At 38.0% G+C, this 16,197-nt stretch overlaps 1 protein-coding gene across 1 annotated transcript in view; it reads right to left on the bottom strand.

The window, feature by feature from the left end:
• Positions 1-16,197, bottom strand: part of INVS (inversin) — a 99,827-nt gene that overhangs the window by 57,676 nt on the left and 25,954 nt on the right. The window contains exon 3 of the mRNA XM_082499326.1: positions 3,555-3,728. Coding sequence (XP_082355452.1) covers positions 3,555-3,728 — 174 coding nt within the window. The remainder of the gene's footprint in view (positions 1-3,554; positions 3,729-16,197) is intronic.

The raw sequence follows: 16,197 nt of genomic DNA on the forward strand, positions 1-16,197 counted from the left end.
TTTCCAGTCAGTTGCCTACGCGGAAGTAGATGTAAAAAACAGTTGTTCTCTCTCACGTTCAGGAATTATACTTGACAATCTTGATGCGCATAGTTGTGGTAAGGGAAACAAGTAAGCTATGTGCCCATCAGGGTCAAACTTGTTGGACTCTGTCCCTGAGACAACCTTTCATCAACCTGAATTCCATCTGTGCTACTGTGACTACTCATTACACAAACTGGAATAAAAGCACTCTACATTTCATGGGAAATCTGGCAATGCTTTAATACTGCCTTGGAAATGTGCTGAACAACAGGCAAGGTTCCTAAAAGGTTTTGGCTGGTTCCCATACACCTTTGTTAATTAATTAACATGGTCAGGAAGTCAGCATGACCTCTCCAGAATGACTGCTGTAATTATAGCCAGGGTTTCCATGATACATGTTAGAATATCCTGGAAGGCAAACAGCTGATTGCTAGGGCACAGGCTGGTTCAACTCCATTGTCTCGAGGGGACAGAAGATTCGTTTGTTGGAAACTGGGCTTGCAGCTGTCTTATCCCACTTCCTAGATGATAAAATCAGATAAGGATTTCAGAGTTTAAGCAGTTACATCACTAGAAAGTCCAGTCCCCTTCTCTTACTAAGCCCTCTTGCGGTAGAATGAAAACCCACTACATGAGATACAGAATGATGATTTCTACTAACACCAGCCTTGTCAAGCTGGTTATGTTGGTTATCAGCTGATCCAAGTACTCTTGGATCAGGGTCCTCACATTTGAATCAGTGGTGGATTTTGCCTGGTGGGGAGAGTTTTTGCACCAGTTCCAAGATCACTTACAAACTGCAGGAAAGAGGCCTTCCTGCTCAGTGCTTAAAAAGTCTCCATCATCAGTAACAGTTCCAGCTGTATTCAATAGCATGCCTACCTTGCCAATGGTAGTTACATAATTGTTTTTTTTTCTTCCTTTTGCTATCTACTTTCACAGTGTCTCATCTTCTCTTACTATATACTTGGCAGAAGAAAAAAAAACGGGCTTAGGGAACATTCCTATCTCTGGGTTCTTTGAAGGAAGTCTCTCTTGGATTTCAGGATACACAAACTGCTCAAGCACATGAAATTTGCTCCCAGATTAACAGTTCTACAATAATTACTAGAAATCTGTCTACTAAAGGCAATGTGATCATCTCCCAAACATAACACACACCAAGCATGCCAACAAGAGGGATGAATTTGTTTTGTTCAAAATGTATGTAGAAACACAAGAAATCCTTTACCTAGAATGTCTGTCAGGACTGTGTGAAAGTCCTATGCCTCCTCATACCCTACTATTAATGATAATGGAGGCAACTGTGTCACATCAGTTTTAAATCAAGCATTGCTAAGCACCCAAACTAGCACTCAAACTTAAGAGCCACACTAATCTGAGAACCTCAAAAAAATACAGTTACTATAAATAACTACTCCTTCTTTTAAAATGTGTTAGTGTGTTGTTACTGAAGGGCTGGCAGTCATGTTTGTATGAGGAATAATAGTAAATCAGTTGTCTTAAGAGCTGTACCACTTTTCTCCTAAGATCCATCTTCTCTTCTGGCTGGTAATTTTAATGATAGTCCTTTCAAATAAGCATCAGCAGATTATTTCCCGAGGCTCTTAGAAGCCAATGCACTTCTGAAGCAGGCTGGTAATTCTATTGACGTGGTAGACTTGACTTTGCAAAGGGACTTCAGACAACTCATGACAATATATGCCCTGTATGATATACCTCGAAAGTCACCTGGAGATTTCCTGGCCTTTCAAGCAACAGTTGTCACTACAGATGCAGAAAATTAGTCTGAAGGACTTTATTCTAAGAAGGTAGGAATGTAAAACTCTGAAGATGTTGAGATGACATTTTCTCCCAAGGAAGTCTGCAGTTTCACAAAACAAATGTCAAAGTGACTAACTGGTGCTCAGCTTCAAATGGAAGTCTCATGCCAGAATGTCAATCAACTTCATCATCATATCTCTCTCACTAAATGATGCACTCATGGAAGAAACAGTGCATGTGCATTGACAGCAGATCCTCTGCTGCCACTTGGTCCATTTTATGATGACAATTATAATAATAAAAATAACAATAACCAACTGATACCTTTTATTATCCCTGTTAGAAAATCTTCTCGACAAATGGTATCACATTCTATCCCCAGCCAAAAAGTCATGTATGACTAGGAAACTCTAAAAATTGTCCAGTTTTACTTACAGAGATACAGAAAAAGTCAACCAGATAGATTTAGTCTATGGATATTTTTACCCTTGGACCACCCTTGTGGATAGAAGTGAAAGAGTGGAAGTGAAGGAGTAAATCTGCGCCACGAAAAAAGGGGGTGGGGTGCGGCTTGAAGGTGTTGTTCCAATTTTTGTCTCTGTTTCTCACTATCCAAACCTATTTTAATTGGCAATAAATGAAGCTCATTGAGTCCAGCCTGTTTCACCCATGACAGCAACTGGTGAGCAATATTCCTGTCTTTATCTCAACCCATGAGCTTTTTCAACCTATTTTCTCCATCTGTCCCATCACGGAAGGGAATTGAGAGAGTGGTTGGGTGGGTATTTGGCTGCTTGCCAAAGCTAACCCACCACACATTTCTAAAAGGTAGCAGCTATGGACAGCTGTGTCAATATCACCACCATTTTAGTGATCCCAGTGCAGGGCCAAACCAATCACCCAATGTTAGGAAGAACGTCTGCCACCATGTCGTGGTTTGGCTTCAGCCAGCAACAAAGAACCACGCAACCGCTCGTTCGACTCCCACAGCCGTGGGAAAAATCGGCAGAAAAGAACAAAACTCGTGGGTTGAAATAGTGTAATTTAACAGAACAGACAAAGGGAAGAAGAAAGAAAAACAAAAACACCGATAAAGGAATATAAGAACGCGATTACAGTACCGCCGCGCAGCGCACCGACCAGACGCGCACCGACCAGACGCGCACCGACCAGACCCGCACCACCGCAGCCCGCCCCCGAGTGGCGACTGACTCCCTCTCCCCGGCTAGCGCCTCTTATAGCTGGGCATGGGTCACGTGGGATGGAATACCTGCCTCCCCTGCCGGCTCCTTGGGGAAACCCATCCTTGCTGGAACCAGGACACATCAGCAGAAGGCCTTTTGCAGGCCTTTGTGAAGTCCTTTGGCACAAAGTTTTCTACTGGCTTTTATCATTAAATGATTCTAAATGTCAAGTTTTTCCAAGGAAGAAAAGCAAGATAAGCACATACTATCCAGATTCTAACAAGGATCACAATGTTATGGAAGACTCAGACCTTAAAACCAGTGTTTTTTGAATCCTCTATTATTCTGTGTACTCTCTACAAGAAAGTCAATGAACTCAGGGCAATGAAATTTTACATTATTATCTTCAGAAAAATATTAATGTTGTTAAAGATGATCCTTATAATACCAGCATTAACCAGTATTTTGAAGCCTTGGAAAAAGTTATTTATGAATGTAATAACTTTTCACACCCACCCGTTTGATGTAACACAGATTTCTAAAGCTGCGACAAGCGTTGTCTTAAATAAGCAGTATTTTTACCTTGTTTCTGTCCTGGGTATCCACTTCTCCAGGTGCCATATGTTTTAGCAATAAAGCTAAACACTTTGGGCTTTTGTGACGTGTAGTTAAATGTAATGGTGTCATATCCTCTAAGTCCTTCTGCATCCAGTTCCCTCTACGAGCCAATAAAAGTTTCATGAAGCGGTAATTTCCCTGGGTAAGAAAAAATAGCAGAAATTTATTTCAGTTTATCAAACCAAATGATGATACTGTTTAGACATATTTACTGTTGTATTACAGTGCTTTAAAAACCACACCAAAATCGCTCTAAGCTTTCAAAACATCTAATGAAGATTTTTTGTTAAAAAACATTAACTCTTGATTTTTTAAGTCTGTTTCGTTCCTTGGTATTAGATATGTGTCTTCCATTAGCAGAGTGTGTAAGACAGGGTCCAGTAACACTGAAAATTCTGCAATATTGTCAGTTTCTCGACAGTTTAACCTCAATAAACATCAGGTAAAAACTGAAATAAGACCATTACATGCTGTTTTCAGCAAGGCAGACAGTTATCAGATGAGGAATAAAACTAACCATGAAGAAAGATTACAATTTCCAAAATGAAAGTAAGAAAAATAACAGGGAATTATTCAGAGATATAAAATGTACTCATCTCGATGAGCAACAAATACATGGAAAAGTGATTGTTTCTTACATTTTTAAACTGGGAACTGTATATTAGTTTTGATCTACGGTATGCATCGTAATTGGATGGGACAGCTACCTTTGTTTTAAACACTTAACGCTCTGGGCTTGCTAGGTTTTCAAAAGAAATAACGTAGAAATGCTCCTGTGACTAATAACTGAGGGTGGATTCCAAAGAAAACAATCCAGTTTCATTTCTCAAATTATTGAAGAAGCCATTCAAAAATTAAAGTTATAATCATGCAATCACGAAGAAGCTGTAGTGATTTAAGGTATAGCCAGCCCTGACTTGTTACTGCCCCTTGCTAGGAGGTTCTTTTCCATATAACAGAGATGCTACACGCAACATTTTGATGCTTCCATTTAACTTCAATATAAAGTCTATTGGGTTTTTCAAACCACCTTCAGCAGTTAAGTTTCAGTCAAGGACCAGTAACAGCTGGAGCAATAACTCATTGAAGCAAAACATCTGGATCTAACTTGTGTGATCACATTTTAAACATCCCTATTCTTTTCCTTTTCTAACTTTTAACCTTTCCTACAGTGAAAGGAGTGTGCTGTCTCCGAATTTTGCTCATTGTCTCCAGTGATTCCCAAAATATTAGTTTTCGCCAATTTCACATCTTGACAGTTCAAGCAAAAGTATCAATTACCCATAAATATAATGAAAATGGAAAGCTCAGAATCATAGAATGGAAAGGACCTTGAAGATCATAGAGTTCCAACCCCCCTGCCATAGAAAGGAACACTTCCCACTAGAACAGCTTGCCCAAGGCCACGTCCAGCCTGGCCTTGAACACCTCCAGGGATGGGGCCTCAACAACCTCTCTGGGCAACCTGTTCCAGTGCCTTACCACCCTCAAAGTGAAAAACTTCTTCCTAATGTTCAATCTGAACCTGCCCTCTTCCAGTTTAAAGCCATTCCCCCTCATCCTGTCACACGTGCCCTAGTAAAAAGTCCTTCCCCAGCTCTCCTGTAGGCCCCCTTTAGGTACTGGAAGGCCACAATAACATCTCCCTGAAGCCTTCTCTACTCCAGGCTGAACAGCCCCAACTCTTTCAGCCTCTCCTCATAGGAGAGGTGCTCCAGCCCTTGGATCATCCTTGTGGCTCTCCTCTGGACACGCTCCAGCAGGTCCACGTCCTTCTTATGTTGGGGACTCCAGAGCTGGATGCAGTACTCCAGGTGGGGTCTCACGAGAGTGGAGTAGAGGGGCAGAATCACCTCCTTTGACCTGCTGGCCACACTACTTCTGATGCAGCCCAGGATACGGTTGGCCTTCTGGGCTGCGATTGCACGGTGGTGGCTCATGTTGAGCTTCTCGTCAATCGGCACCCCCAGGTCCTTCTCCTCAGGGCTGCTCTCCAGCCATTCCCTGCTGAGCTGGTGTTTGTGCTTGGGATTGCCCCGACCCGACAAAGATGTTGAACAGTACAGGCCCCAGAACTGACCCCTGAGGAACGCCACTCGTCACTGCTCTCCACTTGGACATCGAGCTGTTGATAGCAACTCTTTGAGCGAGACCGTCCAGCCAGTTCTTTATCCACTGAGCGGTCCATTTGTTGAATCCATGTCTCTTCAATTTAGAGACAAGGATATCGTGTGGGACAGTGTCAAATGCTTTGCATAAATCCAAGTAGACAACATCAGTTGGTGTTCCCTTGTCCACTGCCGCTGTAACCCCTTTGTAGAAGGCCACCAAATTTGTCAGGCATGACTTGCCCTTAGAAGAAGAGAAACTATACTCATTGCCCCCACTCAGGGAAAAACTGCAGCATTTGTTGAAGCTTTATTAGACAATATACACAGGAAATGCGACACTCAAATCAATAGAAGTCATGTCTTTGGATTCTTCTGCTTATGGAACTACCTGCAAATTAACGCATATCAGTCTGCTACAACTCTTTTATAAATTCTGTACATTCACTTAGTCTCTTTAGGCTGTCTTTGGAAAAACAACGAAAAAAAAGTAGCCACGTAGAGAAATGCAAGCAGTGCTAATGAATGGGGGAACTTCTGTATATTTGAAGACTCCGAATTGCAAATCACTTAGTCAGCAGAATTATAGGGTGGAGATGGGCCAAACAATTCCAGAAGCCCCCACAGGATGCAGTGTCAAGGCATAAAAATATTCCAGTTTTCTTTTCCATAGCAGCCATAAACATTGGAAGGGTAGATTTTACATATGTTACTGTTCTGCTCTTTGTCTAATGAAAATGGAAGAGTTGCGCTTTATGTGGGCAGAATGGATTTCACCAAGTATGCCTAAAATAAATGAATGTGATTTTTTTTTTCCTCCTACACTGTTTTATTTTAAAATACAAAACAGGGAAAGTAAATTATGAATGAACTCAGATAAAATAACCTCTTCTTGCTTCTATTTTATCATCGTTGGTCCTTGCTCTTGAGTGAAAGTCTACAAGAAAGGTCTGCCAAAAACATTACCACAAACCTGCCTGAAAACGCAAACTTCTCTTGCCAGAGCCAGCATGGCTACTGTACTCTTCAACAGCATTCACAAGTAGTGACTGAGGAATTCTCTTTCTTCTGCTGGGTGTCAGGGGAAGCATAACCTTAGGAGTTTGTCCCTTTAATACACAAACATGCATCAAGGCATCTACTGAAGTACAGAGGCAGAACAGCATAATGTCTGCACAGCTACTAATACACACAGAACACACTCAAAATGAATTCATGATAAATTTGGGAATGAGATAGGGATGAGAAAACTACTCATTATTGCCATTATATTTTAGAGGTAAACATAACACAAATTTGAAAAATTCATTCATTAAAAAAGAAAAAAAGCTAGCAAAAAATAGTGGTGTATCATAATGTGGTTGGGAGTTAGACTGGGGGAAGACAACATGAAATAACTTCAGAGAATATTAGTCTTGGAAGAAATATAGCTCCTTTTCTTCATCACAGAGGATAATGCATTTGGTTTGTTTTCAGTATTTCCTGCTCAATGTGCATGCACACACGAAAGAAAAAAAAATTATTTTCTCTTGTTGATGGATACTTACTGGAAGATTTACAAGTATATTGTGCTTTTTGAATGAATTCAGCTGAAAAGATGAGTCAAAATTAAAATAATACATGAAACTAAGGAAACATACATTTTTATAATTAGTGTTTCTTTCCCTATACTGTACTTTATTTTTGCTGTTACACATTTTTTCCACCAGTTACTACTATTCTGTTGCATACTTAGCAACCAACAAATCCCCCTCCTTAGGAAATGAATCTGTAATAAATCCCTTCGTTCTGAAACACAGAAGATCCTGTTTCTTCCAAATGATTTAAGATTTTTGTAAAACACCACTACAGAAAATACCAGTACTTACATTACTTATTTGTCATGATCTTATTCATGTTCTTACTTCTGACTGCTGTTCTTTTCTTTAGTAATACCATGAATGTTGCTGTGTTCCTTTCACTTGTTAGAAAACAATACCAACCCTATTCATAACAGAGGAAAAATTCCCCACCTTCAGTTGATTACTACTTAAGTTTGTGAATATGCAATGTATCAACATGTCTTGAAGGCAGATTTAATTTAGGTCTTACTAGGTAGAAGGGAAAAAAAGTATGCTTAACGTGAAGCGCAATTACTAACCGAATTCCTTAATTTTTATAAAATTCTTGTGTATAAAAAGTTTTTAAGCTTGCTAGTTTTCAGTCACAGAAAATGCACTTGATTGGCCTAAAGAATCCTGGGTAGTATGAAGTGCTTTGGTCTCTTAACACTGATACTATCTCTAAAATGACTCTGTTATACTATGAGCAAACAGGATTAAATACTGGTACAGAAAACTCAGTTTCTGGTAGAAAAAAATTACCATTTCAATGCTGATTCTTAATATTCCTTTATATTCTATTAAAATTATTTTTAGCCAGAAGACTCAACTCTGTATGCAAATTACAGCACCGTTTCACAAAACAGCCGACAGCTAGCTTCAGCATAATCAGAAGAAATACTTCTGCTATTTCGAAATTTCAGCCACATATACTAACCACAATGGAATATAACACGTTTTTTGGTAGACAGATAGTTCAGTAAGCAATCATTGCTCTGCCATCAAGTAATGACTTTGAAGAAAGTTCTGGACCCCAAGCTTAACTGCTAAGCAGTCAGAAAAACTTTCTTTTCCTGAATGTTTCAATAGAGAAGACAGTGCTGGGAGAAACATCTTAGAATCTATGAATTTGCCAAAATTCAGATTATCCCCAAAATTGAAAAAGTTATCCCCAAAATTGCAAATTCATTCACTATTTTCAATATGACTCTACCCCCAGGAACAGGTTCCAGCAGAAAATTGCCAGTAAACTCTTTTCTACCTACTTTTGCGGGTCTACAAGGTACTGTGTTTATTTCTTCATCTATCTAAAGCAGCTTTTTCAACCTATTCTCTGTCCCTGGCCGGTTGAGGGAGGGGGAGTGACAGAACAGCTGGATGGGCATCTGGCAACCAGACAAGGTCAATCTGCCCTATATTGTCACCTAAGGGACAGACTAAAGAAAAAACAAGCTCTGTACTGATAACAATGTTATAATTCTAATCACAGATTAATACTGCAATTACTGATGGTGGTATTACTAAAAACATCAGCCTCACACTTCACATCACGCCCCTCTATAGAGCCCGGCAGAGCCCTGCTCTAACTCACTCAGTGCCTCTGTTTCAAACACTTCCTCAGAACTTGGCCCATAGTACCTTCACTCAACAGTGGGAAGATTAGGGAAAAGAACGTTTCTTTTTCCTTTCCTTGGATCAGTGGCAGTCCTCTTCTTCCCTAGCAAACTAATAGGGAACAGGAGATCTAGTATGTGACTGAACCTAACATGGGCATATGGGTATAGGGAAAAGAGAGGAATTCCAGTATCGCTGAGAAACCACTGTAACATCTATAGCCCTTCTGTACCAGGTTTTAGGCTTCCCCGAAACAAACTGGCAGACACAGGTTCTTACTGGCCCATTATCCAAAACAGTTCAATTTACTGCAACATGTAGAGCAATCATATTTTTCTATTACTGTTGGGCAGGTTTACAAATGTTACGCACCTCTACTACCTGGCTCTCTGGTAACAGGTAGTACAACAGACCAACCAACCTAACATAGAAAACACCAGCATAAAAATACAGCTGTGCAAATATTCCAGCACCTAAAAATGAAAAAGAGGTTTTGGCAGACATTTTTGCTCCCCACATGATAACTAGCACTGTAAGAAAGATTCAGAGTGATTTTTTTTAATTTACCTTTTCAATACATGTAGATAATTTAATACATTCCAAGACACACTGTTAAAGCCTGAATCTCAGACTAACATAGAGCTAACAACAAATTGCTGTAGTTAATCCTGTTTCTTGTGAACGGTTTGGTTCTTCAGGTATGCAAAATTCTTCCAGAGATTTCTTAGCATATACAAACGTTAACCCCCTTAACAGGTGACAGCATATTCTCTCCTCAACTGTGAGATATCATGCATGTTCCCTCTGGGACTCAGACAGCTTAACTTGCCAGCAGAGGTCACGTACAGCACTCAGCTACATTTGGTAGAAGCCTGGCCATGCCAGCAATGGCAGCTGGGATCACTGCTCAGCTATCAGGAGATAAAAGAACAGCAACTGCAATCAATATGTACTAGGAACATCTTACTTCCTCTCCTCTTAGCTGGCTAAAATATGATGCTTTTCTGATTCAGAATGGAAAAGAAACTGAGTACAGTTCCTGTAAAATGCATAAAATTTTCTTTCTGTGAACTGAAAGTCAAAGCCTGTAATACAATAGGGATATTTAAAGTAATATATAAACTACATAAATGTAAAAACCTGTGTTACTGACTGTTGTGATGTAAAATAAAACACCATCTGAAATGGAGGAGTCATTATCATCTTAATACCAAGTGTGCATATATTGAAACTAAGTTCCATCACAGATGTCTCCTGGATAGTCATTGAGTAGATAAGAGTCCAAACACTTTTCCAAACTACAGATAACACCAAAAGACTGTAGACAAGTACACTTATTAATAGAACAGGAACCAACTTTCTTAATCTGTTAATATTCTTTCTCCTTATATTACTTCCATTTTATATGGCTAAAGCCTCAGTAAATTGATAACCCTCTCCTGGATCAGATGTGGCTCTAGAAGAAATGGGAAGGATAAAGGGAAGGGGGAAATTGAACTATTTCATCTAAATCCTAAATGAATGACAGCATATCAGGTTCACCGTAGTCCAGATTGCTATTTATTATGCACCAGCAATCAGGAAGATTTTGTAGAATCCCAAATAAAATTCTCCTGGGCACATAACGAGGAACGGCACTGAAGTATTTTGCATAGCAAACTTAAGTATTTCAGAGACATACAAGCTTGCTTTAAAGAGTTCACCTGGGTTCTAGAAACATTCTGCTGATGTGGAACAGAGCTCTGTGAAAATTTATTTCCCTTCTCATCCCACTGTTTCTTGGTGAGTTAACTTGGTCATTATATAACCATATGCTTCTACGCTCTCATTAACCACTTCTCCTACCCTGTAGTGTGGGTATACCTCTGAGGTTGCACTTTTCATCTTTGGATTTTAAAAAACACACTACATCGGTAGATAAACATAACACCATTTAAAAAGGGAGAAATGGAGCTGTACAAGATAAGGCTACGAGTCAGAGGAATATGTGCACCTCTCCAATCATCAATAGCACATCCATAGAGAGGCTACCATCACCTTGTCATCACTGGGTTAAGAGGGACTGAGATTATTTGCTTATTTCCCTATTCATTGCTGAGACCACATTTTCAAAAAGTATAACAATTCTAATCCATGTGAAATATTGAACGTGACTTGAAAGACTGATTTGTAATAATTTATAACGTACGGCACATGAGCTGACTACTGACTGTTACAGCACAGCTACGCTTGGTTTTGGAATAGGCTTGAGAAGATTTATTTGACTGTACGCGTTGCTAAAGAACTAGCAAAAGGCAGCCCAGCATCTCTATATAAACACGGCAGGGGTCATTAAAAAGAGTGCCAAGCTGTTAAACCATGAAGATGCTACTTTGGCTCCAATTCAAAATTACATACCTGCTTTCCCAGTACTGGGAACAGACAGACCAAAAGAACATAAAACAATTTAAAAGCGATCCTTACGAAGTAGGTGGTTTTTAACAGCTCTTCATTGCTGATAGTCATAAGCACTGAAGATGCAGTCAGGGCATATACTTCCAGCAGAACAGAAAGCCTTAGAAATATTTACAGATAAACCACAAATTAGAACTGAAGGTTAAAATCGACCCTCTAGGTTACTAAATCTAATCCTCCAGCACAATAGGAGTAAGGACATCTAATCCTTTTCAAAAAATTCCTGGAGATTTCTTTTAAGTGGAATTACAGTGTTTTGGATTTTTTTCGCCCATTTCTCTCAGTTTTGGGCTGGGTTTTTTAGGTTTTGTTTGTTTGGTTGGTTGGTTGGTTTTTTAAGACTCTTCACTTTTTCTACCCATGAAAGTACAGTGCAGGTTTTAAAACCTGAACAAGAATCAGTCTTTTTATCTCAATAACAAAAGATGAACCCTCCATTCCCCCCAAAATACTGTCAGCTCTCTGCACTCATTCTAGTTTGAACTCATTTGTCTTGAACACAAGTAAGCGGAGATTACAGAGCATACCAGAAGAGGTCCCACTAAGTAGCTTACCGAATAGCAATGGTACTTGTCTATTGCTAATGCAAATATCTTGTCAGATATACCAAAACCTGCATTTCTCTCATCAAGTACATTCTCTAATGAATTAGCACATGGACATCCTTCTCTGTAATTTTGAAATAATAAATTAATAATACATAGAATAAATTGTTCTACACTACCCCACCCCGACTTGCATTTTTGATTATCATATTTTCAACCATTTCAGTTACTACCAGTACTCTCGTACTTCTGGTATCCCAGACACTCCGATTCTGTCTTTGACTCACAATAACACCTAACCTTGTGTCCCTCTGAAGTATCCTTAGAAAAAGTACTACTTGTGATGCTAAGTTTGTTAATGAAAAATATTGACTAATACTAGATTCAAGTGCAACTCTTGAGGAATTCCAATATACTCCTTCTGATCTTATAGTTCATATTTCAACTGTATTTGTTTTCAGCTTGTTACCAAATTCTTTACCATACCCTTATACTTTGTGTCCAAATTTCCCATTTAACTTGCAATTTTCCATCTAGCACTGCAGTAAGCATTTTCATACAGGCCTAAAAAGGCAATCTATTGAATTTATTTCTAGAAAATCAACTAGCAAAATATCCAGTTAGTCTTTAAGAATCTACCGCTGACAGTGTGGTGCACATTCTACCCAATTTTCTATTTATGTTTACGTATTTATCCCTTAGAAACTAATTTTAAATTCTTGCATGCTACTGAGGTCAAATAGGTTACTTTTTTCAGCTACTTTTCTTCCTTAAACATTGTTCACCAGTATTCAAAAATGTTATTGAATACCCCAAATTCTGCAATGTTACGATACCCAAAGAATGTTTCACTGATTAAAACTCTTTTGTGCCTTGTCCCTTGCTGTTTCTGTACTGTTCAGATGAGATTTATCAAAATCAGGCATTAACTATTGACCACAGCTCCTGACAGAGAGAACCTGCAGTAAGTAACTAAGCCTGGTCAGTCAGTGCACAGAAGACTGCAGGCAAGGGGGAAAATAAAAGTCCCCACAAAAGCAGAAGCGCGAAGGTCAAACAGTTTAAAGGGGTGCATTCAAAGACAACAAAGAAAAAGTAACAGTGCAGCAAGTCCACTATCCATGACAGTAGGGATTTTGGAGACCTGATAATTATACATCCCACCATAGTTTAATAATTTATTACCTTATTAAATTTTGATTTTTGAAATATATTCATTATTAATTAAGCAGCACTTATGTAAGATGCTTTAGCACAATTTTCTCAGTATTCTTTTGTAAAAAGAGAGGCTATTTAACAATCAATAACTCCTCTTCAGAGGACTATAATATACAGTTCACTTATTTTTACTGTTTCACAAACAGAACACTATAAAGTTATTACAGCTAAATTAATTGCAAAGTTAAAACAGGTCTGGTTTTCTAATACTACATAATCGTAGCATTGGCAGCGATTATACTTTTGCTGTCTTTTAATATTATTCATGTTTTCATTTTCCTTTTTCAATACATAAATCATATTTAATAAAGTATACCTGGGTACATAACAACAGCCTGAGATTGTATCATAGGTTATAACCTATATATTCACTACTGTACACTGGTCCTTCGGTTTAGACCCAGTCTGGGGCAGAACAAGAACTGGAAAGGTGCATGGAAATTCAGTGTAATACCAGGCCACTGATCTGCTTTTCTAAAGAAGCACATTCTGCCCCAAATATACTTAGTTCTTATTCTAAGATAACAAAAAAAGTGAAACAGATTGCTATGATTTTTTTTAACACTCAGATTAAATACTAAGCCTTTTAAACCCAGGACTCCTGAAAAGTAATCAGGACTTACATGAAGTTTAATCGTTGCTCATGTCTGAAATGCAAAATTATCTATACTTCAGTAGTGACACAGAAGTTTCTGAAGTCAGTATAAATCTATATGTTGGCAAATAATCAATTGTATTGTGCACTCAGACACTGGGGTAAAATTACTTGCATGTTGTTCATATTTAGATTTTACCTTAAAACCCAAGCAGAACATAGCAGCCACTTTGCACTACATTAGCACATTTTGCCAAACAATTAGCACAGAAGTTAAGAACAGCACTTTGCTGTCAGATGCTTTCAAGAAGCAGTGAAAGTCAAAAAACTTGAACTCCTTAATTGCTAGCTAAACCTTTAAAAGAAACATATCCACGAGCTTCCCCTTTTAAAAACAAAAAAGGCAATTGAATTGAACTGGCTTACGCTCACAGAGTAGAAATGGCTGTCTTTGACCTACTCAATCTTACATAGATAATCCTACTATACACACAAACACACATACTCACTCACTCTCTTTCCAACTAGCAGGTGCTGAATAGAAGATGCTTCACCCAACAGATCAGCCTGGTCACAAATTTTCAAAACCTGAGAATTTTAATAACTTTGGAAGGAAAAGAGGCTGTGCACAACCTTTCTTTAGAGATTGTTTCATCTATTAGTATCCCTTGGAGAAGAAGCACATTCTCAGAAAATCAAAAACAACTTAGCATGACAGGGACCATATGAGGGACTTTCTGCTACCAACACCTGCCAGTTTTAGTAGCTTTTGAGGGAACAAACTAAGCATTTATAAAAACACAAGCTGTGACTATCATACTTCTAATTTTATATATACATAGGAACAGAATACTGTTCCAAAAGCAAATTGAATCCATACATCAAAAGGAGCATTTTGATGTACTTATAATATCAGCTAACTGCCAAAAATCTGACAAGAATTCTTCAGAGGAAAAGTTATTAAAATAGATCCTAGTAAGTAGATATATTAATTAAATTGCAAATAAGAATTATTTAGAGTTATAAATTAAAAATGTGTTTTGAAAAATCATCTATGCACAAAATAGTGAAACTTCTTGATTTTTAATACAATGAAATGGAATTAATGTTGCCTGGTTACAGCAGCTATAAGCCCTGTAGGAGCTACCCTTTAAATGTATATGACTGCACCGTTCTTGCACTCCTTAAATATTAATTTTTTTTAACAGTTTCTGAAAAAAAATAAAATAAAATCAGTATAACAACTTAGAACCTCAATTTCTAGTTAAAATGAGTAAAGTCACCATCAAAATAGAAGGCTGCCTCTCTGATTATCACATGCTATATTGCCATATAGGTTCAACACACACAGTATTCTTATTTGTACAAAGAAGCTCATGACAAAGTTTGTGTAAAATTTTGGATATGTTTAAATGTTAATACATTTTAATGTATTTTAAATTTCAATTGCTGTATCAAGAATACACAAAATCAGAACCACAGATAAGCTCCCACTAACTTTTTCATCATCTCTGCCATATCAAATATGATTTTGATATGTAAATCATGAATAGGGAAGGAAATACTATTTTATCCATAAATCTTAACAGTCGTATTAATCATTCTTCATTAAAAAATAGCAGGCACAAAAATATTGTTACTGTTTAATAAAACCACACTAAAAGAGAAGGTGAATGCATCAATTCGTTTCATAAATTTTAAGTAAAGCAATCGTATTCATCAATCTGATTGCAAAGTCCTACAGAACAAATACACTGAAGTCTTTCTACTAAACATAACAGTTATAAGGATATTCTCAATCCTTTCAAATACTCCCTTCAACCTTTGGGACATATGCTTGGTACGCTGGGCAAGAATTAAGACACTGCAGATAATTCTTAGCTCATATTTTCTGCATACTGTCTACTCACCATGGTAGTCTATACTAACTACATTATAAACAAAGTCAGCAGAGGTAGTAGAGAAATTGCTCCTTGCTATTCTCTATACTGTCTAATCAGCTGGCAGATGATAGTCAGAAGACTTGATTTCCACATGCATCTTCAGTAAAGCTGCTGCGGAGTGAATTGAAATAACCCATCTCTGAACAAACAGATAAAATATAATAATGTAAATTTTATTAATTCTTTTTATTAATTATAGGGAGTTAAACCAGTATTTCTTCTAGCTCTGGAACAACTTCAGTCACAGCTGGATCAGTTTAATTCAAGAAAACGTGAAACCAAGTGTTTAGGTAGTTTTAATTTGAGCAAAACTAAGCAGTTAACTCCTTGACTAAAAATGCAATTGAAAAATAAAGGTAAGTAAAAGAAAACCTTTAGGACTGTTGTTTTAGACATAACAGTCATGCACTGAACTACAGCTTTGAAAGAGAAATCTGTAAGCTATTTATTACCTCTGCGTGGACAAGGATTACGCCATGTCTTCTAACAAATCATTGGCGAATTTAAATATGTGATGTTTTGCTAATCC

This window comes from Vanellus vanellus (genome assembly GCF_965231255.1).
Source record: "Vanellus vanellus genome assembly, chromosome: 2".
NCBI lineage: Eukaryota > Metazoa > Chordata > Aves > Charadriiformes > Charadriidae > Vanellus > Vanellus vanellus.